The sequence below is a fragment of the Anopheles ziemanni genome, chromosome 3 (genome assembly GCF_943734765.1).
Source record: "Anopheles ziemanni chromosome 3, idAnoZiCoDA_A2_x.2, whole genome shotgun sequence".
NCBI classification, from domain to species: domain Eukaryota; kingdom Metazoa; phylum Arthropoda; class Insecta; order Diptera; family Culicidae; genus Anopheles; species Anopheles ziemanni.
The window spans coordinates 79,617,081-79,641,553 of record NC_080706.1 but is presented as its reverse complement, the minus strand read 5'-3'; the positions used below and the strand labels follow the sequence as shown (position 1 = coordinate 79,641,553).

The 24,473-nt window shown below is 47.5% G+C and overlaps 1 protein-coding gene across 1 annotated transcript; it reads right to left on the bottom strand.

Annotated features, from left to right (window-relative positions):
* Positions 1-1,463: 1,463 nt before the first annotated feature.
* On the bottom strand, positions 1,464-6,730 carry LOC131287604 (collagen alpha-1(I) chain-like). The gene is made up of 6 exons (XM_058316668.1): positions 6,439-6,730; positions 5,234-6,144; positions 5,056-5,154; positions 3,860-4,984; positions 3,257-3,796; positions 1,464-3,191 (listed from the first exon to the last, which is right to left on the bottom strand). Exons 1-6 carry the CDS (start codon positions 6,728-6,730, stop codon positions 1,464-1,466), a joined length of 4,695 nt encoding a protein of 1,564 aa, XP_058172651.1.
* Between the last annotated feature and the right edge of the window lie 17,743 nt (positions 6,731-24,473).

The following is a 24,473-nucleotide window of genomic DNA, read 5'->3' as shown; positions in this document are numbered from 1 at the left end:
TACGAACCAGATGCTCGCTGGAGCTGAATTTTCTTCAGCTCTGCTTGCCTCCGCCGGTACACGGGGCATGAAGTCGTTTCATGCCACTCCTGCTTGCAGTGCACGCACTTGTAAGCTGGAGACCCGCTTTGAGCCCGTCTCCCTGTACACCTTTCTTCCATCCGCCATGACGGAAGAGGCATACATCGGGCGCACCGCCAGGACCCTCACTGCAGGAAGTGCTGTCGAACGGAATCCCCCCAATCCGAATTTTAGGACCTCCTCCGGGGGGAAGTCCAGGTCTTCGATGACTCCCTCGGTCTCAACCACGCTACCGGAGATGTAAACCCGATAATCCGTCGTGTAGACCGGATTGGCCGCAATCGCATTAGCTTGTAGCCGGTCACTTACGGTGACCCGAATCCTATTTGTACGAACGCGGAGTACGTCCGTCACGGCCGGTTAGTGCGCCCTTAGTGAACCTGCGATTGAACGCAGATTCAGGGGCTTTGCTCCTGGCATGAAGAACACCCGAAACTCCCCCCGCCATGCCTCCGGATAGGCTCGAGGTCTTCGGGACGCTGCTGTCACCGTTTTTTTAACAGTCGGATCCACGGGAAAATCCGCGGCCTTACGTTTTCCGCCCACCGTCTGGTCGGTTTCCATACCGACCACGGCCGTACTGGCCATAAACTATGAAATCGCCACTGCAAAATTCGGGAATACGCCACAGAAACGGAGGAACTTTACCACTTACCCAAAAAGATAAGCCACACGGAGAAGACAAAGGACACTTACACACCTGATTCCCTCGAGTTTGGCGAAGATACGCACAAAACGAACGAAGCGAATCACACAATAACGGTGACGGGACGGTCCCGGCGGTGACCGAGTGATCGGTGCGCCTGGACGAACTTTGCACATGCAGGCACAAAAACTGTTAGAACACGGTAAGTAGGGCGCAACGACCCGAAGCGACGACAACGCGCAGCGTGGAGCGAACATCAAATGCGTCCGATCCGATCGGCGGCTGGAGGCGATCTGATACATCCTCTCTTTATCCCGTATCGAAAATTCGAGCATCGTTTTTCGCTGGAGATACGTCTTCGTTAGTAAGTAGTGAAATTTGTACATTTAATTTATTTAAAATAATCGTCAAATTCTTTCAAATCGTTCACTGAAGTAGCCACAAACTTCATCACTTAAAAATTAATTTATTTCTTAGTTATTTTGTACACACACACGCGCGCGCGCGTTTGCAAACCCAGGCAGCATCGATGGTCTTGCTGTTCTGCAGAGCTTTCAAACGCGAAGAGGAATCTACACTTTTCTTAGTCTTGTCTGCCTTCTGGTGAAAAAGTTCTTAGTCACTTCATTTCGTTTGTTGTTTCCCAGGAAGAATCGGCCATTGAATCGCTTTGTGGCAGTGTTGTTCGATGTTGGCGATTGCGTTGATAAGCTTCCTGGAGCGGGGCTTCGTTCCATCACTGGAAGCATACGGCTCCGATCTCGACCCAGAATTGCTGGTTGGATGCTCCGACGTCACGCACCGCAATGTCGATGATCGGGAGTCGCATGGGTTTGTCGGTGCTGTAGCTCAATACCGATTGGGCGTAGTGCGCCGTTCGGTGCTGGCAGTCGTCCTGTAGGGCTTCGTAGCGGAGTCGTTGCGGGCCCCGAGCGGTCAGTTCAGCGTCGTTCCACGCCAAAAGCTTAACACTCTGGCGGTAGCTATTCGTTGCTTTGTTGAAGTACGCCACTGTGTTTTTGCAGTGGTAGGTGATGTTTTGGGACGCGCTAGCGGAGAGCAGTTGCAAGAATCCGATTTGATTGCTGTCCGACTTGTAGGTGATCTTCATGCCGTCCTTCAGCTCGCCCAACCACACTTCCTGCTCGTCACCGTCGTATTGGAGCTCCTTCGTGCGCATTGGTTGTGGTAGCACACAAGAGGCCTTCTTTTCAGCGTCACAGTACACAAGGATCGCGTCACGCGCATCGCCCTCGTTCGGATCGATCCAGTAGTTACCGGAGCTAAACTCTGGATGGGCGGCAAACAGATCCCGGCAGGTTTTCGCCGGCGAACCCTGCTTTCCGTCCGGTTTCTTAAACGTGGCGAAGGCGGACTTTAACTTTTCGTACGCATTCTCAACCAGCTTCTGGCGTTCCTCGTCGGTTAGTTCGAATACACGGCCAAGGTTCATCGGTTCATCGCCCTGGTTTGGATCTGGTCCCTTGGTGTTGCTCATTTGACCATGACCCAGGAGGGCGGCCAAGGCAGCAGCATCATAGCCAACGCCATCGCCTGGTGGACCCGGAGGACCCGGGGGACCCGCTGGACCTGGCTGTCCGTGCTTGCCATCGTTACCGGGCGGACCACGGGGTCCAGCGGCTCCCAGCATACCTTGCAGTCCGGGTGATCCATCACGTCCAGGTGGACCCCGAGGACCGGCCTCACCCGGTTTGCCAGCTGGTCCTTCATTGCCAACGTTTCCTTTATCGCCAGGAGGACCGGCAGGACCCGGAAGTCCTTGCAGACCGATCAAACCACGATGCCCCTTGGTACCCTTCAGACCCGGCTCGCCATTTTCGCCCTTAGGTCCTTCCAGCCCCGGCGGACCCGGTTTACCGCGAGGTCCCGGTGGACCATCAATTCCATGTGGACCCGTTTCACCTCGAAGCCCTCGCTCGCCAGTCTGCCCAAGAGGTCCCTGAGGTCCTGGAGGTCCAGGCAAGCCTGGCGCACCGGATGAACCCTGAGGTCCGGGGTTTCCAATAGGTCCCTTATCACCCGGTCGCCCGCCAATTCCAGGCGGTCCTTGCTTTCCTGGCATTCCTTCCGGTCCCGTATCACCAGTCGGACCTGGAGGTCCCGGTGGACCCAGCTGTCCCGGTGTACCTGGAGGACCATCGGAGCCTGGCTTTCCGGGAGTTCCTGGTTCACCGGCCGCACCACGCAATCCACGCATGCCCTGCGCGCCACTTGGTCCTGGAAGTCCCGGCAGACCACGATCGCCGGATACACCTTGCGGTCCTTGATTTCCTGGTGGACCAGGTGGTCCATCATTGCCTGCCTCTCCCTTGATGCCTTCAATACCTTGCGGACCAGGCAAACCAGGCGGTCCTGGGTTTCCGTGACGTCCAGTGTCACCTGGGTTACCCTTCTGACCCGGTGTTCCTGGGGTTCCTGGGGAACCTGGGTTTCCAGTTTGACCCTATAATGGAAACGTTGTTGAATGTCAAATCTGAAATTGTAACCTATCGAAATGTTTCAACTTACAATCGGTCCTTGATCTCCTGGCCGTCCTGGAGTTCCCATGGGGCCCGTTTCGCCACGAAGCCCTGGTTCTCCACGTGCTCCCTTCGATCCCGTTAAACCAATCAATCCTTGCGGTCCGGGTTCTCCCGGTACACCAGGAAGTCCAGAATTACCTTGTTCGCCTTTCAGCCCCATGTTGCCACGGTCACCCTTGGCACCTGGCACTCCAACAGGTCCTTGTGGTCCGGGGAAGCCTTGAAGACCCTGAGGGCCTACCGCACCTCGATCACCGACCGCTCCTGGGGCACCTGGTTCACCGGGAGTTCCCGGCGTTCCTGGTTCACCCTTTTCCGCCGGTTCACCCGGAGGTCCTGGAGGACCCATGAGACCTTGGAGACCACGTTCACCAACACGGCCGGCTGGACCCTCCGGTCCCGGTGGTCCCGAACTTCCACGTTCGCCTTTCTCTCCGGCAGGTCCAGCTGGACCACGCAGGCCTGGCAAGCCGACCATACCCGGGGCTCCTTGATGTCCTTTCATTCCATTTGGTCCAGGAGCGCCCTAAACGTTTGAGTTTTTTTGTTAGTAATCGGTAGTCAGAAGACATAGAGAATGATTTCTTACCGGTGGCCCATCGTTTCCTTGTGCTCCTGTTTCACCGCGAAGGCCAGGAGTTCCCGGGGTTCCTACAGGTCCTCGTTCTCCCGGGAATCCTCGTTCACCGCGGATACCAGGTTGACCAGCGGGACCCGGTTGTCCAGGCGGTCCATTCTGTCCGTCTTTGCCTTGTGCTCCAGGATTTCCAGGTGTTCCCGGGAGTCCCTGGAAACCTCTCGGTCCGGAAGTACCCGGTGGTCCACGATCACCATCGTTGCCAGGCGGTCCCGGTGGTCCAGGAATTCCCGGTGGTCCATCCTTGCCAGCATCCCCACGAGGTCCTACCGGACCAGGAGGGCCAATGTCGCCGTCCTTGCCCGGTTCGCCGGTGAAGCCCTTGTCGCCAGGTAATCCCATTGGTCCGGGAAGACCCTGCAGACCTTGTGGTCCTGATTCGCCTACCTTTCCATCGGCCCCTGGCATTCCACGTTCTCCCGGTGTACCCGCTTTTCCTTGTATTCCAGGACGTCCCGGTTGGCCACGAAGACCTTGTATGCCTTGTGCTCCCGGTGGACCTGGATCACCGCCGGATCCTTTCGGACCCTGGGGACCCATTGCGCCACGATCTCCCGATTGACCCTTCACTCCCTGCGCACCGTCCGGTCCTGGTAGGCCTGGCGAACCCGGCAGTCCTCGTTCACCCTGAGCTCCCGTGAGACCGGTTGGTCCTTTCATACCCCGTTTGCCACGCTTGCCCTCCGGACCAACTGCTCCTGGTAATCCTCGTGGTCCTGGCACACCTGATTCTCCCTTGTGTCCACTCTCTCCCTTGTAGCCTCGCTCTCCAGGCAAACCAGGTTCACCCTTGGCACCAGAATCTCCGGGACTTCCATTTGCGCCAGGAGCACCCCGTGCTCCAGGGAATCCAGGTGGACCGGCAATTCCTGGTGAACCGGGGCTTCCCTTCTCTCCAGCTATTCCATCCTTGCCCGGAGGTCCGTTCAATCCTGGCTCACCTGGTTGCCCTGGCCGGCCAGATTCACCCCTCGGACCCTGTGGACCTTGGCTTCCCTTCGGACCGGCAGCTCCCATATCACCTTTGGCGCCATTGCTTCCTGGGAAACCAGGTGGACCCGGTTTTCCAACAGGTCCCTTCAAATAAAAGAAACAAGTTTTTCTTCTCGATTCGTTCCAGGATGAGGGTGAAAGAAAGGGTTACTTACCGGTGCACCTGGAGGTCCAGCGATTCCATCGATTCCACGCAGTCCCGGGGGTCCCGGTGGCCCTTCTCGTCCACGTTCTCCGCGTGGTCCAGCAGGTCCCTAAAAGCACTCGAACAGGTTAATAAAACTGTCACGTAAAGAAGCTTGCTTCCCTGTTTTAAGAATCCACGAAACTTACCACAGCACCTGGCACTCCGGAAGGTCCGCTAGCTCCGACCGATCCCTTTTCACCGTGTGCTCCAGTTTCACCTTTCATACCCTCAGGCCCCGGCAATCCCTGATGACCCTTCAGTCCCGGCACACCTGGCATACCGGGAAGACCTCGAGGGCCCGGAAGTCCGACGGGTCCTTGCGGGCCCGTTTCACCATCGTCTCCAGCTGCTCCGTCCTTTCCTGGTGCACCAGGTAATCCACGCGGTCCCGGTGGTCCCCCAACACCCGGAGGTCCCGACTCACCCGGTTCACCACGAGTTCCCTGGAATCCCTGGGGCCCGGTAGCACCGGACGGTCCCGGAGGTCCTCGCGGCCCAACCGGACCGACCTGTGCTTGCATGAATTGGAAGTTTTCCGGCCCAGGACCCTTATCCGCTCCTCCCATAGACTCCTGCAGCTGCTGGGTGTAGAAGGATAGGTCCGGCGCTGGCCCTGGAGGTCCCGGGGGGCCAGGAATTCCTGGCGTACCCGGAATGCCCGGCTGTCCCGCCTGCCCTGGAAAGCCTGGTTCACCGGGTGGTGCTTCCGGTAGACGGTTGCCAACGGCCGACGCATCAAACTCCGGTGCTTCCGTCGTAGTGGTCGTCGTTGTGGTGGTCGATGTCGACGTGGTTGGAATCACCCGTGGGCAGTCCGCCTTGTCACACTGCACCGACCCGTTTCGGCAGCGACAAGTGGCGCAACCCTGGTAGTCCGATTGGAAGACTTCCCCCTCGCGATACCACTTGTCTTCGTAGTAGCAAGTGAACGGGTTCACGATCGCCTCCGGTTCGGGTGCTCGGGTGGTGGTGGTGGTGGTGGTGGTTGGTTGCGGTGCTCGCGGAACTTCATCGTCCGGCTGGCGGAAGCGCGATTCTGTCCGACGCGTTCCGGGACCTGAAATCAGAACAGCCATATTGCGTAACATGTGTGAACGAAATGATGATTCGAACGTCGCCATTCAGTCTCTCTTTGTGTAGGTTGAAAGACTGTCACCAAAGGCGGTGAACATGTGGCATTGAAATATGCAATAATGAGCTTCACAGAGCTAGGAAGCGATAAAACAGATGTCATGTGATAGATGATTTGCAAACCATTCCAGTTTGTATCCAGAGATGCCTAAGCAGCCGACTCTCAAGAGACGGCAAAGAAATGTATGATTACGAAATGCAACAGAACGGAAGTACCAACCATTTTCCGCCTCGTAGTCGGTGTCCGTTCCGTAGTCGTAGTTATCACCGTAATCGTACGCCGAATCGTACTCCGGCGCAGCCGCCTGCGGTCGATCGGATTGGGGACGATCCTGAGGCTTCCTTAGGTTCTTCGTCGTCGCCTTCTTGGTCGGTTTGCTTTTCCTGGCCTTCTTCTTTACCGGCTTGGCCGATGCCACCGGTGGCTCCTCGTCGCAGCGTACTTGGTCGGCAACTATCACGATGATGAAGAACACCGCCAGCAGCAGCGGACGGCCCAGGCGGAACTTCATGGTGCGAGGTACGTTTTGGTGCCGAGGATCCTCGCCGCAACTAGTACATGGTGGTGTATCCCTTCGATCCTGAGGTGGAAACAGATGGAGAGCGAAAAGAAAACGTCCAAGGAGGCTCAAATTAATCACTGCCTGCTTCGAGAAGCCACGATCACTTTCTAACTGAATTCGGAACGCGTGTGGCGACCGCAGCTGTGGTTGCAGCTTGGGGGATTCGGTTTCTAGCTCACTCGCACTGATAAGAACCTTCCCGCCGGAGGCATGTCCGCCTTTTGTTTTCTTTTTCGTCTCTGCTCAACACCGCTATTCTGGGTAGAACATTTTCGGAGTCCATGGGACCCAATTTTGTCACTATCAAATTGGTTCACTGCACTGCAATGGTCTAATGTGGTGCGGTCTAATTTCAATTTCTCATCATCCACACATTAGCGCGGGCGCACGCTCTGCTAAGACTGCTGATAGTGAAGCTGGCAGCTAACACTACGCACTAGTAACCGTTGTGGCCGATAAATCCCAAAATAGAAACGCTCGGGTAACGTCAAGGGAAATCAAACCATCCCAACACGGTACTGGATTTTTGCAACAATCTTGAACAAACTTAGTCCTTGATGGTTGGAATCCGCTTCCTGTGACACTGACACTCAGAAACACTTTTAATGCATTGGTATTCCACTGGATTACTTACTTCCGTAAATGAGCACTCAACTCAACGGCGCAGACGGTAGGCACACACTTGGATCTTCCCTAAACGGCTTAACGGCACTTTGGTCACTTATTCCTTCCTTAGTTTATCCACACTTCCAGTCCGCACATGATAACACCACCCGACCAACTGAACTTTGGGCTGATTTTGGGGATCTTTTTATACCACTCGAAGCGGTGTGGGAGCGATCGCTCGGAGCATATGTTTTTCTATTTCTTTCCTCCCGCAACGCACGCTGTGGTCGGGTGGTACCGTCTGTGCTCTCGGTGATGATCGCAAAGCCAAGTGCACGAGGAATGTCTTCCGACAGTTGCCGGCACTTCGTCTTGATGTCTTCGCGTTCCTCGAGATTCGAACTTGGTGGCGACAGTTTTGGGTTCATCCTACTGACCCAGACCGTGCCGATGGAGGCGCTAGGGAAAAGAACGGGCGAGCACGCGATTTAATTACTTTAACAAGAGCGTATTACACACATATGCAGATGGTTTCTGCTTCATTCGCGCACGTGAAGGAGACGAGATCACAATGGAACAGTTGTGGCGGGCTGGAGCCATGATTCGTGCAATCGATAGAGATCGCTGCTCCGCCTGCAAAACATTCACATTCTATCACTCTGAAAGGGTGTTGGTGAATGCTATTAATTTTCATAGAACACTAAGGTTGCAATGGGAACAAGAATACGCATCGCGAATTGTCGAGTAAAGGAGGATGACACGAACCTTTCCCACACAAAGGTTCTAGGTTGAGTCCGTTACGACATTGTATCGATTGCTTCTCATTGATTATTGAGGCATTTGTTTGTTTTAAATGTGTTAACTCTCAAAGCTATCATCAACAGACCAATTCTTGTTTATTTGATTCCAATCTAGACTGAAATCAGCAGGTATTTGAAAAATCTATTAGAGATCAAAACTAATCTTATTTAAAAGTTCTCCACTGGGTTATCTGGCGTACATCACAGCATTCCTGGTAATTTTTCATTTTCAAAAGTAACATTCAGTGTTAGTTTCAAAACAACTGTCTTTTGTGACATTTTGATTAGACAGAAAGACTCACGAACGCTGTGGTGCTCCCCCGACAACGTTGGTTCGAATTCCAACCGGGAACGGACCCTTCCCTGTACTAGAGGACTGACTATCTACGTACATTGCGGGTAAAGCCGACCCTTACGCCAAGAAGTACTTGCATTTGAATTGTAAAATATATTTGAGAACCAAAACATGAAATGTTAGTCAACATGAAATTTATTGTAAGTCCATAATGTTGATTGCACGAAACAAGAAGAATATGAGCACTGTATAAAGCCCTTTGTGATTTTCTTTTCGCGATGATTATGGTTTGGATGATCCATTCGTATCATTCATTAGTATCACTAGTTTAGTTTAATTAGGCTCACCACCTCGACGGCGTGGGTTCGAATCCCAACCGAAACCGGACCCTCCCCTGTACGAGAGGACTGACTATCCACTTACAACAGGGAAACAAATCTCGTAAGCCCTAAACGGGCAGGCATGACCAGGACGGTCGTTACGCCATGAAGAAGAAGAAGAAGAAGAAGAAGAAGAAGTTTAGTTTAATAATTAAGAACAATCATCGACATTTAAAGTCATTGGCATATTTAAATCAACTATCTTTTAATCTGCTTCTTATGTGGCACAACATCCCAAAATGGGACAGGGCCTCTCTCTGAAGACGGTATATTATAGATCGGTGGTCAACCGTTCGTAATACCGGAGGGTGCCAGACTCGAGATTCGATCCCACACCTGTGGTGTGGTGTTTTACCCGCGCTACCGGTGCGCCATGGGGCACCCCGCTTTTAATAATTCTTACAAAATCGAGGGCCGATGCACATGATACAGGTGTTGCTAAAGGAAGGATAACGGTTTTTTATTATTAGCAAAACTTTAATTGAGAGTTAAACCATCTAACAGTGAAATAAATGTTTTATGTGGACATCCACAGAAGCAATGGCGTCAAAAAAAAAACATTTTACTTGTATTATGAACGTTGAATAAACTTTAGTTGATAATAACAGTTCATAATTTCGTTGCAATTTCAAATTTGATATAGATTTCCATAGTTGTGCATAGATGGCCGTACTGCAAATAATGTCCGCAAGATGGCCGCATCAAATTCAAATTCAAATTTAATGTCAAGCAGTTCAAACATATGTTCTTTGATTGCATTTGTTCAATTTTTATATTCGTTCTTTCAACAGTTCAAAAATAAAACTACAATGTACATTTCCCACACTTACAGAAGCAAAACAATATATTTCATTTCTTTATTTCTATTTCTAGGTAAAGTGAATGAGTTAAATCTCTAACAAAAGTTTCTGTCAAGGTCCATTCAGTCACAAGAATTCAATGTCTACTTGATGTTGAGAGATCATCTAAAAACTGTATCTTGCTGAAACATCATGTAATGCATACTAGTATCAAAAATAATAAGATATATTTTTCTACTTTAGCATGGCTACAAGCAAACTACGGAAGGAAAATTCACATAGTTTTCCGTTAAACAGGTTAAGTTAGGGGTCAATAAAACCCGCCTATCGTCTGTAAACCACGGTCAATATGATAATGTTAGAAGACCATCGTCAGACGAAAGCTTTTTGCTACAAACAACAAATCTTCACCGTGTTCCAACTGTAACAGCATTGTTTTGCAGTACGTTCGGTTTGCTGGCACATATCCATTTCATACGCTCATCATCCTTTGAGCTTGCTCCACACTACTTCCTCTCTACTTTTCAGCAGCATCGGGTGGAAAACCCGCCCCAAAGCTCACAAAAGCGTATGTTGGAAATTAATGCGCGTATTATAGTATGCACCAACATCAAACGCTTTAATAAACGGCTTCATTTCGGTCGTCCCTGAGCCTTATCGCATCGTATGGCGGTACAGGGGATGGGGAGGGAAGCCAAGCCAGAATCGATAGTTTTCCTCGCAAAACAACGGCCGGGAATGGCACATACACACACACATGCAGTCACCCAACATATTATGATTATTGTTGTCGCCACCGTCGCCGGGAGGCCATGAGGTGCACGAAGCGTTCGCTGGCAGCATCCATTCGTTAACATTATCCACCTTCAAAGGGAACCCGGGAGCGTGGCCCGGATCGGATCATCGCAGCAATATTATCAAAGCGATCGCAGCGGATCCGGGCGACGCGGGTCAGTCAGATTTACACGGCGTTTTCGCGTCCGCCGGAGGCATGAGTTCGACGGGACGAACGATTATCATTGGGCGTAAAAGTGGTCCGTTTAGTACGATAACGATTCCATTTCTGGTACGGTGGGCTGGGATGATAGTGAAACAGTGACGGGCCCAAAACATAGCTATGAATCAGTATTTAGGTAAAGAAGAGATTTTTAGAAGAAACATTTTAAAATTAATAAATCAATTTGATTGGTTACAATAGAATTTTTATTTACAAAATTACACGCAATTAAACATGAAACAATTTTACTTAAAAGTAATAGACCCTGCTTCGTGTTGGTAATTACTGTGCCACCAATTACTGCAACCAAATAGGAAAGAACTTCGGTAACATATTTTTCCCCCCACCCCACCCGGGCATGGCGTTCCCTTCTGGGCGTTGAAAATATGCACAAATAATCACCAACACTCTACTCTTACCCCAAAAGCCGACGCAACCATTGTTGTACAGAGCGTCGCTTAGAAAGTCGCACTCTTGCGCGATAAATTATTCATCGACACTATAAATATTTATTCGATAGCTAATTTATCAAATTACGCTAAATTATTTATATCGGAGTTCAATCGCGAGCCCTCGCGGGGTTGGAGCGACCTCCCGTGGTCGGTGGATTTTAAAGCAAAATTGCGCGAAAATATGCCTTTTCCCCCCAGGCAAGCCGCATCACCCTCCCCATGATAGTTTTCCAGCGTATTGGGGTTGGTTAATTTCAAAGGAAAACAAATCAATGTGGTTCGAAAGCCGTCCAAGTGTTCAAGCGACTACATTCGTGGCTTCGATCGTTTTGCACGTTGAGTGCGGGAACTGGTGACTCGAAGGCTTACCGATTGGAAAACCTGTTCATCCCACCCTCCAACCGTAACCAAATCCCCTCACCAAACTACCTTTTGTAGCCCGCTAATAGTTAATCGAAAATGGACAAAATGGCCTCGATGGGCTAAACGTTATTATTCAAATTACATCAAATATTGCAGCTTCATAAATTTTCAGCACCATTTTCCACTTACCACCTCTTTGGGGACTGAGGCGGGAAAAGGGTGATGCTGGGTAAACCTGCCAATGGCGGGGGGTGGGGAGTTGAGCGAATAAATTACAATTTATGAAAATGCCGCTGCAATCAAACGCGGCTTAACTTAGTCGAGCGCACCGAATCCCCCTTTTTGCCCGAACGGAGCGCGATCGGCCAAGCTTTCTAATACCTAATTACGGCCCAAATTTCGTCTCAAATTGGCAAAAACGCGCGACACACGGTAGAGTTTCGAAAGCCTTTACCCGCGAAGCCACGAGCCCCGAAGATGGGGATATTTATCAGCGGACACAACGCGCTGCACAAACGATTACAAATCATTACCGCGAGGCGGTCCGACCACGCGCGCGGAGGACAATATTTCGTACACCGGCACCAGATGTGCGAAAGTAATCATAAAATTAGCATAATGGCACCGGTGGAAGGCTTGGGGTTTTTTGCAATGTTTCTGGAAGAAACATTTCTTCCCCGCGCGTCGGGCGAAAGAATGGCTAGCTTCAGCTCCGACTCCAGCTGGGAATAGTTTCGTGGGACACGGATTAACAACTTGCTAGACAGTGTGCAAATAAAAATGCATTCCTTGTTTATCATTCCCCGGTGGAGAAATGAATTTGCAAATGTTTGTGAAGACGTTTTGCTGCCGAGAAAAACAAGTCGGATAGCAGCTGTGACTTGCGCACGAATTGAAATATCCTTTGGAGGTAAACTGAAGGCAGCGACAACTTGAATCGGCAATAATTTATGGTGTTGAGAGGTTTGAATCTGCTTTAAACTATATTACACAATGTAATAAAGATTTACAAGAATATTTTTCAATAACGAAAATTCATTTGTCATTGTTTCGGTAATGGAAAAGACTAATTTGATGATGATTAGATCGAGTGGTGCAATATTGTTCAAAACATGGAAATGAAGCGAACAAAAACATGTCACAAACTAATTTACTATCATTTTTTCGCGAGTACACCCGGATATAACCCAACCCTCCCTTTTGTCGGGGCTTTTTCATTTGATCGTGGCATTCACACATAATAATGAAAATAATTTCGCACGAAAACTTCCCCAGAAGCTTTCCCACCGGAAGGACAGTTTTCGGTGCGGGTTTTTCCTTTCCTATGCTGGCTTTTTTTTTTTAATGAACTCGCCGTGTCAAACAATCGAGTCAAAATCTCATCAACTCACTCAATGTCAACGCTTCCAACCCATGGGGTCCTGAATCTGCACCGCACCTACCCAGCGTGCCGCCACCTCTCTCCTTTGCCCCCAAAAACCTAACATCCGCCAATATTGCGTTCCGCGAACGATCTGCTTTTAATTACATTGAAAAGTTTCCGGTGCGAGTGGCGTTCGCGTTGGGTTTTACGAAAGGATTCCATGTGTATTTATGGGTGTTTGTGTGTGTTGAACGCTTTTTCGTCCACGAGGCCTTTGCTGGAGGCGAAAACACACAATAGACATCATCGCATATAACATTGTCACTTCGCATAAGCGTAAGCATACTTCCCCGCCCCCTCCGCAACGCGTTCGCCTCTCGAACGCTTTCCATTTTCCCAACCCGGTTTTTGGGGTAGGGTTTTCGTGTGTGAAATTTAGACAACGCCTGTCACGCCCGGGACATCGGTGCAGGGTGTGTGTATGTGTCGCCCGGTGTCAGCTATTACAGGAGCATACATAAATACGCGCCAGCTACGCAAACATTTTTAATTTCCAACCAAAGCTCCTAACCGAGTTTGCGGATGGAACAGGCGAGGGGGCATGCGAAGGTGTCTGTCATTTGATTCCTGCACGATATCTCTGAGGAGACAAATTGCATGACTGAACGCGGGGAAAGGCTTTCGGCAGGGAGTTCGGGCACATCTGGTGACGCTTAGATTTTTGGGGTGTGTTCGGTGAATTTTGGAGCTTGCCCGAAGATTGCTGACTGCTGACGGACTGAAGACACTACTTAGCGGAGCGAAGATGCAGTTGCCACGACTCCTGTAATGAATGAAAGCGCGCTCAAAGGCTAGAGAAATCGGTTGGAAAGTTGTAGCAGAAAATCCGAAGAAGTTGTAGCAGAAACGCAACTTCACGTGCAAATGTTTGAAAAGTCCTTCTGCACAATAAATTACATGCACACGAAGTTCATGAAGGACAAGGTGAGACGCCATTTACATTCCGAAGTGTTCTTCAGCAGTCACTTGTGGAATGGTGACACATATGCAGTTCCAACTGTTGTGAAAAGTTGTCATGGTCCTAAGACATTTTGAATTTTCAACGAATTGGAGGCATTAGCTAGAAGTTACATTTGTTTTTGTTTAATTTTAATCTTTGGCAACGCATTGTAAAGTTTTCTCATGAAATGAAAAGCAATTACTAAATGTTGACAAGAAATAAATGAAGCGGAATAACCGTATCTTTAGTTCCTTGTAAGAGGGTTACAAGCAAAGATGATTCTATTTGTCTCCCATTAACGATAGAAACATTGCACCATCGGCACGGCTTTAGTTGGGATCAAAGTAGATTGGAGATTGGAGGAGAATTTTGAAAGCATCTAAGAAGGCGCTGAAAGTTTCCGGAATTAGATTAAACGAGCGATGCTTCGATGTTCAAACAATGCATTAACAATCAATGCTAACGACTGCGAGTAGCAGCAGCAAAACCAGCCAGCCAGTAGCAGAAACTTGCTGCATCCGTTTGCCGACGGTTTCGCATGCTGCAGTAATAGCATTAATCGCTAAAGCATGCTTGCCTGATGCGCTTTGCTACCCCCCGCGTTCACTCTCTCAACCGCTACCCTTCGGCCTTGCGCCTTTTCTTTGGCGGTCTTAATTGATTTACGGTTGGTACATTTTCTCGCGAACCATCGCGTCAGTTTTTGAGGTTCCCGGGTGCCGGGTTGCGCTTTACGCAAATCGCATTATCATCGTGATGAGATCATCTATCTCATATTGACGGGTGTGGCGCTCAAGGGTGTGCAAAGAAGGGCGGCGAACAACGAAACGAAGACACTGTTGATGAGCATGACGAGCTCCGGCTGCAAAGGCGTGCATTAAAACTCCTACTCCAGTCGGTGGAAACCTTCGTGGTGCTGGATTCCTTTTCGACACCGACCATCCCCCTTCCCCGGTAATGGAACGGAACAAATTAAGGGTAAAGTTTCGGTGCGTTGGTAGTGCAGCGTCTTATTAATTGAGCGATCAAAAGGTACCATCGCGCAATGGGATTTATCGTAGGTAGTCGCGAAAGCTGCAAGGATAATAAAATAGTTTTGCCCACGCAGTCCGGATCATTTTAACGGTAGCTCGTCGAAATCAATTAAACGTCTGAGCAATTCCTTTGAATTTATTTGTTTAGTAGTGATATGAATTTGAATCAGAAGGCATTTGATGATTTTTCGTTGGCATAGTATTAAGTTTTATTGCAAACACTAAATGTTAGCTAGTATTTAGAATCATATCTGGGTTTTCGATTATCTTCTTTCTACTGATAAATGTGTCATTACAAGTTGATGTTTATAAATACTCTTCATTCGAACAACGCATGATCGTATTACGACATTTTTATTTTTTAGTCATCACATTGACTACCGTTTAGTACACTTTTTTAGTAAAAAAGTTTTTATTAAAAATGTTTTATAACATTTATGAAATCGACAGTTTTTGAAAGCCAAGTAAAGACTTAGCTTCCCAAAGAATTAGTTTTTAATACTATCACAGTTCTTATGTTTCATTTTCATTAATTTATGGGGCAAACACTTTTATACTGATGATAGCTACCTATCATAAATGATAGCCATAGTCAACGTGTTAAATGGCTTACAAGTGATAACAACGAGAGCTATCAAATTTGGTGGTCTTCTCCTTTATAAAATCAAAATATAGTCATCCTGGAAGAGATTGACGTAAGGAAAATTGTAATCGTAAAATCAGTACTCAATTGTTTTAAAGGTCGTTCAAAATAGTCTTACAAAGAGGTAACGAACAGTTTTCAAACTTTTCTAAAGGCAACGTTTTTAATTCTTCAGTCTACAAGACGTTATTACAGCCAATTAAAGAAACTCGCTACAGAGAAAGACCAAATGGCACTTGAGGATGACGTTGCATATCAAAAATCTGTCTAGAACTAAGCTAGACTTTCCCTTCCCCTTGCTCTTACAACTCCCTATATCTGAGAGCTCTCTTCCAAAGGTATCTACAAAGTGGTAAGGGGTTCAAAACCTGATGACAGATCAAAAAAAAAAAAAACACCCCGACTGATCATCGACGTATTCCGCACCTGATTGGCATCATAAAACTGTGTTTACACAACCCGAATCACTTGCACTAAATCGCGCTCCTCAGACACCCACAGATCCGGCCGTGATTCAGGCCGTAAAGTTGGCGAAATTCGGCGAAACACATTATCAAACCGGGAAAAGAAGTTGTGGAAGAAAAAGCCCCAAAGAAACAGTGTCTCTGGGGATAGACCATGTCTTTGAGGTATTCCGCGCGAATATTCCTCCAATAAAGTGCTCGGGGTTCGGCAAAACTGAAATCGGAACGCAGAGTTGATGGTGAAATACCGCCGTGGGTCGATAAGCATTATCGGGGTGCGGTCCGCGGGGGACGACCATGGGCCAATTTGCGATAAGCGGGGGCAAAAGTTTTGCCTTGGAGTTGCGCCCCAATAAAAACACCCCCGACGGCCGGTAGTGCAGTCAGTTTTCCGGGAGAATTCATTCATTGCAGAACTAGGTTGTCGTTCAGGTGTAGTCAACGCCAGGAGTTAGTCCGGTGAATAGAAAAATGAAGTTCTTAGTGTTTCTCAGCATCTGTTTGGTGCTCCTGATGGTCAGGAGTGCGCAGGGGGATATAATCGTGGATAACCGAGCCCAGATCGCGATGGAGAACCGTACCGATGATTCGGAAATTTGGTGTGACGTGTTCTACGCCGGTGACTTTCCCGGAAACGAAGTATGCACCACGATGCTGGATGGACAGTGGGACGTGTTTCCCAGCTGCTGCAACGGTGCGTTCAACTGCCTGAACGGGGTCGTCTGGGATATGGTGCTCTGTCCGGCCGACTACATTTATGACTTCCTGGCTGAACGCTGCATTCCCTACAACGGCGTTGGCTGTCCTAAGGAGGTGCCCACTCCCGGAGACGAAATGACCACCACCGAGGAACCTCCGATCACCTGCAACAATGTGCGCACGGGCAAGCTTCCCTACAGTCCAGACTGCACCAAGTTCATCAGGTGCGCCAAGGGAGAACCATCGCTGGAGGACTGCCCGGTCGGCTACATCTTCTACATCCCGTTCTCCGCCTGTCTTCCGGGTGACCTGAAGCATTGCGCGCTCTACCAGGTGTAGGCTATATCGTCCAAGTGCGCACGCCAGATAATCGTTCGAAGTCGTTCAGGATCGTCCGGGATTGATAAGTAGATGAGCAATCGAAACCTATCACCTATCACCTGCCGGATGTAGTGTCATCGATTGAGCCGCGGAACTCTGCGACATTGCAACCGGTCTAGCGTGCGTCACAACATCCGCATCGACGGAAGCATCGATGTCCTCGTGGTGCCACACCGGGGAAGGTTTACTTATCAGGCCGACTCGATTATGATCCGCAATAAATAAAAGCGAAACCATTCGATTTACAGCAGGTTGCCGCCGGGTTGACAAAAGATAGTGCAATAAATTAAAGCCAGTCAAAACTGAGCCGATATCAACGCGTCGATTGGTTATCACCATACATCGTAAATCATTTAGAAAAACAATCCACTCAATTTGCAGGAACCTTGTTATTCACTAGGAGTAGGGTAGCGAAGAATATAAAACAAATCAGTAATGAATAAAATGTTATTTAAAACTCAATTCAAATGTAAGACTTAAGAAAACGGAATAACAAAAAAAGGATTAAATTACGCAATCAGAGCAAATGTTCATAAAATACCCACTACTCCTTTGAAACAACACATAAAACGTTTTGATTTTTCATTGTTGACTTTCCGTTTTAAAGGCGAAAATTCTGCTGTTCCATCACCGATTTGAAACTTTCTATCAACTGAATCAAGTGTTCCATTATATGGATCGAAACCCTGTAATGTTGGTATGATTTTTCATATTGCAACAAAGTAGCTTGTTTTGCAACAAAGTTGTTGTTAAAATTCGTGATGAATTTACTTTTGGATGAAAGTTCATGAAGAATATGAAAATGAGAGAATGGTCCAATATATCTGAATTGTGTTTCAATGTAGAAACGGAGCCGTGTTTTTTTAGTAAAAATATAAAAGATTGATGCATTAACGTGAGTTGAAGAGTTTAATGTAAAGACTAGGAACATTCTCAGAATAATTAAAGGATAATGGACATGGATTATCAAAAGTAAAGTTTCCAAATATAGCAATTTTTCTTAACATTATTTTAACATTTAAATGTCACTTTTAAACAATAAAAAATCAATGCCTTTTCCCATACACCTGTGTTAGGAAGAAGTGTAGCCTGCGGAGCCAAAAGAGTTTGACATCGCTGTACTAGAAGGTGGAAAACGATCGATCTCCACATATGAGAAGCGTCATAATTACCCGCACTAGAACCAATCGAACCTTGCAATAACTTGTATTTCACACAGGCGAGCACTGGTGGCTTTTGTACCAGAACTAATATTTCCTTCCTTCCAGGGGGTTTCTTTGCCAGAGGCTCTGCTCGCCGAAGTTCAACTTTCATCAAATTTATTTCACCTTCGGGCTTACAGAAATAGAGGGCGATACGAAAACCGATGCAACCGAAAGGGATGGAATGGTCGAGAAATTTCCTCCCGGTGGTCGATGACGAAAAAGGAAAGGACTCTCAATCCCGGCAGTCTGGACCCAAACCGCGATTCAATTATCTTGAGCGCAGTGGCACACACACACACACACACACACAAACACATACACACACAGACACATTAGGATAGTGCAGTACTCGGTCACACGTACCCGAGCCGGTAAGCGAGTGTCCCGGGGACGGAAGTAACGAATTTCTACAACCTCATTTGGTGGCAGCATTGTAGCATGTGGCATCCACATAGCCGTGGCAGCTTCCGCCGAGTCGTAGCGCTGTGTGTGTGAGTGTGTGAGCTCAGGTGCACTGTCAGAAAAGTGGTTTCGAGCCATCTCTTCTTCCGTGCCGTGCCGGGAAGGTCCCGGCCGTGCCCCAAGGCAATCTAGAGCTGCACAAACCCCGTACATTCGCGCAAGTGCCTTGGGAAGTGGTGGTGAAGGAGGCGAATGTGTGGATGGAAAGTTCAGTTTTACACGTCATCTTCACACCTGGGAGAGGTAAATCATTGCGGGTTTTCCTGGGGTTTGAAAATCCCGCCCTTGCGCAAGCCGAGCACGGGATGGGATGCTCACGATTCAATCAGGTGGACGAAGTGGGATTTTTCCTTTACTTCTTCCTCAAGTGAAGAGGTAGGGAAGGGAACACGAAGATCGGGTGCGGGTCCGGGAAGTGACGGAAATCTCGGATCCCGGGAAGCAATCGACGGATGATAGTGCATCGTGGTGGTTTTTATTTCTTTTTGCTTGATGTCTCTTCCTGGACAACCGAACGCGAATTGGACGGCGTAGTGTAATAAGATTAGGTGTAAGTACGCCACCAGTGCTACTTCGGTGCCACGATCTCGATTGCCGCCGGAAGGCGCATCCCAAACCCAATCCCGGTTCGTCCGGTCCGGGAGCGCCGACACAAAATTGTAATAAAATTTGCTCCTTCGCTATTTGAACAACGGCTCGGTGCCATCGGTGCATCCGGTTGCGAAAAAAAAGCCCCCATTCGAAGACGTCCGACACGTGGTGCGAAAAGTGGTCTTCCGGATGTGCAGGCACGAACCTTCGAACCTTCGAAGGTTTGCCCCTTGCGGTGGCTAATCAGCAGCATCACGGATTCCGATTCCACCGATCGGACGTCGGTAAATGAGAAGTCACGCTGCGACCGTATCCTACCGTGACCGGTTCGGCACGATGGACGCGTGCGTGTGCGATTATCTCCATGCGTGTTCGCTCGTGGAAGGCAGATGGAAGAAGGGAAAAAAAGTGAACCATCGCAACGCACCCGTGGAAAAGTCTCACACCTCAGTAGGCGAAAACACCCGATCTTCGAAGTACCCCGCGGTGCGAAGGATGCGACGAGCGTTGGTCGACGTTGTCATCGTCGTGCACCGGATCGAGGAGGGTTTTGATTTATTAAATTTAATGAGCACAATCGTTACCGATTTTCCGGAAACGACGCCAATGAAAAGCCGCTCTGCTGAAACAATGTGTTGCCAGGCGGCACCGGGAGTGGTATTTATTGTTAGGAGATTACTTCATGGTGGAATTGTTTCGTTTCAATATTATAAAATGTTTCCAAATAGAACGTATAGATATGACGAGTACGCAAATGGATGAAATTGTTGAGACATGAAACCTAAGTTATGGGATGAAATTCGACTGGAAGTGCTTCCCTGTGGAAAAATATTAAAATTCTTTGCAATAGAATGTTCCTCAACTTGCATTTCCACAAAGAAAGATTCATTAGAGCCAAAAAAAAGATAATAGAAAAGACTGTTATTAAAATTGCCTAATAACGTTTCAATTACTATGATGAGTCGGCTTATAACTCCAACTTTCCGTCCTTCAGCCGTTATAATCCCATTGCATAACATATTTTCCCAATAGTTTACGGTTGTTTATCCTGCAACCGTTTAATGCCCTCGAAGGAGTCGGTTTGAAAGGAAAAAAAAAAACTGGGAAGCAGCCCACCGGAGGGATCTGATCGGTAAAATATGGTAACCTTCCCTCCCGGGGGGTTCCTAATTGCTAGTGTGTGTGTGTGTGAGTTTGCAGTACCGGGCGTATGCGACGTGGTAAATCCGATACGCACGTGAAACCATAATTCAATTCATCGAAGGGGACGTGCACCAACGTCTATCTGTTGTCCGAGGCTCATCTTTCCCGATCGGGATGGATTTTTGTTTTCATCTTTTTCCCTTCCAACTACCTCTGGTCTGTGTGTCTCCGCAATATTTTCCGAGGGTAAGTGAAAACACTACAAGAGGGTAGGAATAGGAAATCATCAGTGGACAATATTGAATGTCATTGTTGTAGAACGAATTTCCTATTTTCAGCACACGTCCAAGTAATTGATTATGAATTTATGGCACCATTGATTTGTAGCGCCACCAGCCTAGGCGGGTTTTTTTCTGGATAAAAAATATGCTACTTGAGAGAAAAGTTGTTCTCCACTTTTTATATGGATATGCGTTTGATCAAAAGGTTTTTGGAATATCATGAAAGAACTAAGGCAATAAAATTGTAACCTTAAGAAAAACAAGCTCTACAGGAAATTGGGAAAATATATTTCATTATATAAAATAGTTTGGCTGAGTGATTTTTTTGTTTTCTTTTAAATTTCACCATTTGGATTTCAGCGCTTTAAGTCAAAATTAGGGGGAAAAAATATCATAATCTTTTTTTGCATTATGCAGTTACTCAGATTTTTTTTGTAATTTATGACATGTTTTAAAAATACTTATTTTGATTGAGCTGTTTGACGAATTTTGTCCCGCTATTGTAAAACTTATTGCTTTTAGCCGAATTTGACATTTTGAATATTATTTTTGATACTTTCAGTATAGAAAGAGTAATATAGTAGTATAAAATCGAACTGGTTAAACAGAAAGTTTTATTTACATCTCAGAGAACTATAAATTTTCATGGACTTAAATAAATTAAATTGATGTGTTAGGCATACTAAAATCTCAAATAAAACTTAAATTTCATATGTACAATGAAGATCGACAACTTTAATCTCAAATAAAATGTAAATTTTATATATACAATGAAGATGGCGAACTTAATATATTCATTTGAACAATTAAACACAAGCGATGTATGGATTTGAGATATGCCTTATCGCATCCCCAAGGTGAGATTTTAAGCTTGGACCGGAAAAACAAGCCACTACAGCTCAACATACAATGAAACGATAGCAAAGCAGGAACCGTTGGCCTAAAGATTAGACGGACCGTCCGTAAAGCGTCCGGATGGTTGGCCGTCCAATAAATGCGTCAATATTTACCTTGGAATTATTGAGCTCCGTTCTATTGGATTTGTATGCACCGAAGGTGGCCGCCGTGCGTGTCCGTGTGTGCATGTTTGACGTGCCAGAACCCTTCGATGTTTCACACCGAACCCGATGTGTTTGGGTTAAAAGTGCATAAGTCACAGGCAAACATAGCCAACGCGAGGATGGATGACATTTTCCGACTTCACAGCGTACGGGCAGCGATTTTCTTTCGCAACCCGGCACCGGTCGGGCCGGGTTAATGTTTCGTAACGGCGGGAAAAACCCCGTTCGCCCTCGACGGCGGGTTCAAGACCCGACCGAGTGAACCGAGTCGGGTGCTTAGGAGGCAAAGCAAGAGCAAAAGAGGAAACAAAAGAAAAACGTAGTGCAGGTTTTCCACGTTCCACGTTCCTCGTAACGGCGGTGTACGTTTACGTAAGCCACACCGGGGTATTTAAGAACCAATTTCTGACACTTTCGTACGGCTTCCGTCAACCGCAAGTTGGCCGGTTGGGTGGCTTTAGTTGCCACTTTTCCACCGAAACGACCGGTTTTCCATCGAAAGTGGCATTTTATTTTAAACTGCCGTTTCGAACTGGCCATCGATTGGGGTGGGAGGGGGGTCGCTAAGGCTAAGGAGTTTATGCAGTGGCTGCTATCGGCTTTCCTTGAAGGTTTTCCATTTCATTTAACTCATTGGCTTTTGCTTAAAGTGATTCAGTTCAATTAATTAGCCAGAGGCAGGTATTTCCCAACTCCGTTTGATTTGAGCTGGAAAAGAGAATATCGCTATACACATTTTAATTTAGAAATGTTAAAAGCTGGATCTTAGGTATACTGACGGGAAATTGTACAATAAAGCTTAAACACCACATTACTTGAACTAAAACTGATATGAAAAAAGAATCGTAGTTCAGGCATCACAAGCAGAAGAAAAATCGTTCCTTCCACTATCAATATCAGGCAGTGGGAAGCAAACATATGCTCCCATCATCAATTACAAACTTAATGAAGTTTCCTCTTTTTCTCGCGCAACCACTGATGATCTCCAGCATCTCCAGCGTGGTGTCCATTGGCCCGGAAAAGCTACATCGTCACGCTCGTCCCTTGTGAGGCCCGAGAGAGCTACAATGAGTTTTACCACACACACCAGCCGGCGGGAAAAACTCTTGTACGGAAAATAATTAAACTACAATACAACTGCATTTTCACACGCGGAACAACTTCTTTTGCGGCCCGAGGCGATGGACAACCGGACCATTCGGTGTGATGGTGGTTTTCTTCTCCGCAGATCGTTGCATCCACTTGGAGGATAAGAGCAAGTAAAAGCAAAGGTACCCTCCAGCCGAAAGGCGAAAAACTTGCTCCCGTCCGAGCACTCAAGAAACAATTTTATGCCAACGCGTGTACAGGTGAAACAATCCTTGGCGGTCGGGCCACAAACTTTGACGCAAAACTGCGCGAACACGCCTGAAGAAAATTAATGATCCTCCTAAATTAACTCCCCGGTCCCTGGTTTTTGGAGCCCCGGAATCATTTCCATCGTTTTGTGTTGGAGCCGGTTTCTCCTCCAACGTGTTTTTTTTTGTCGCTTTTTGAGGGATCTTTTCCCGCGGTGACCAAAAGACCGCGAGTGTTTTTCATCTTATCACCAACGGCCGTTGGGGTCCTCCAGTTTTCTGGTTGCCGGAGGGGGGGACAAAAACTTCAGTCGCCTTCTCCCGTGAGAAGCTAATGATCTGTTGTCGTCTGTGCAAACTTTTATAGTTGCGTCCGGCTAGCCTTGCGGGTTAGTAATTAAATATGATAATTTTCACGACGCCCTCATTTCCGCTGCGGGTGACAAAAGTTTTTGGCTACGAAAAACGACCCGCAAAAAGAAGCTAGAATTCTTAAGGATCATTTCATGATTTATTCTCTTTTTTACAATCGTTTTATTGTAATAAGAACCATACAATACTTTCAAGTCATTCAAATACAATTTTGAACAAATTAGAAAACATCAAAGGAAAATGCAAACAACATTCATTTCCAGTGGGCTACGCGTCACTTTTACCTCATCCCAAACAACGGCACGGTCAATTTACTGGTCTTTCGACGGATGAAAAGCGGCAAGCCCAGGCATATTTTGAAATCAATGCTTCCGGGTGCCATTTTCTAGCCCTCATCATGGCATCAAAGTCATTAAACGGTACATAATTCTAGTCCGCGCACTCACTTCTGCGTGCAGCAGTGCATTAAAACGTGCTGGATTGCAATTACAAACCAAACAGCATTCGTCCGTGCAGTTGGAGAGTTTAACTCCCCGTCGATTGCGTACGGTTGGATGCATGGATTGGGATTTTGTAATTACGTATGATCGTTGGATTTGATTTTTTTTTCGTGTTTCTGTGTGTGTGTGTTCATGCTCCCTACGCTTTCTTCTTTGCAAGTACGAAATTATTTTTGAAGTCAGCTCTATTCAGTTGTCGATTGCAGCTCGAAACTCGAAGATCTATCGGCGATGAGGTCTGATGATGATGATGATGATGGTGGCTTGCATGTTCGCGTAATTGTAACTCCTACCACCCGTACGCTCACTCTCTTGATCTTCTGACAATCCAATCGCGTTCGTCTGCTGGCGGATTATTTGGGCAAGGTAAAAAAAAAGAAACGCTTCCAATGGAATGGCACTCAAACCATCCTCCCGCCATTCGTCGTTTCTTCCGAACGATCAAGGAAGGATTTACAGATTT

Bases quoted from the DNA above. Each gene is read 5' to 3' on its own strand.
- LOC131287604 (XM_058316668.1), bottom strand. From the start codon at position 6,730: ATGAAGTTCCGCCTGGGCCGTCCGCTGCTGCTGGCGGTGTTCTTCATC. The intron at 6,145-6,438 runs GTTGGTACTTCC...TTCTGATTTCAG, and splicing joins CGACTACGAGGCGGAAAATG to GTCCCGGAACGCGTCGGACA. The intron at 3,192-3,256 runs GTAAGTTGAAAC...TTTCCATTATAG, and splicing joins CAGGAGATCAAGGACCGATT to GGTCAAACTGGAAACCCAGG.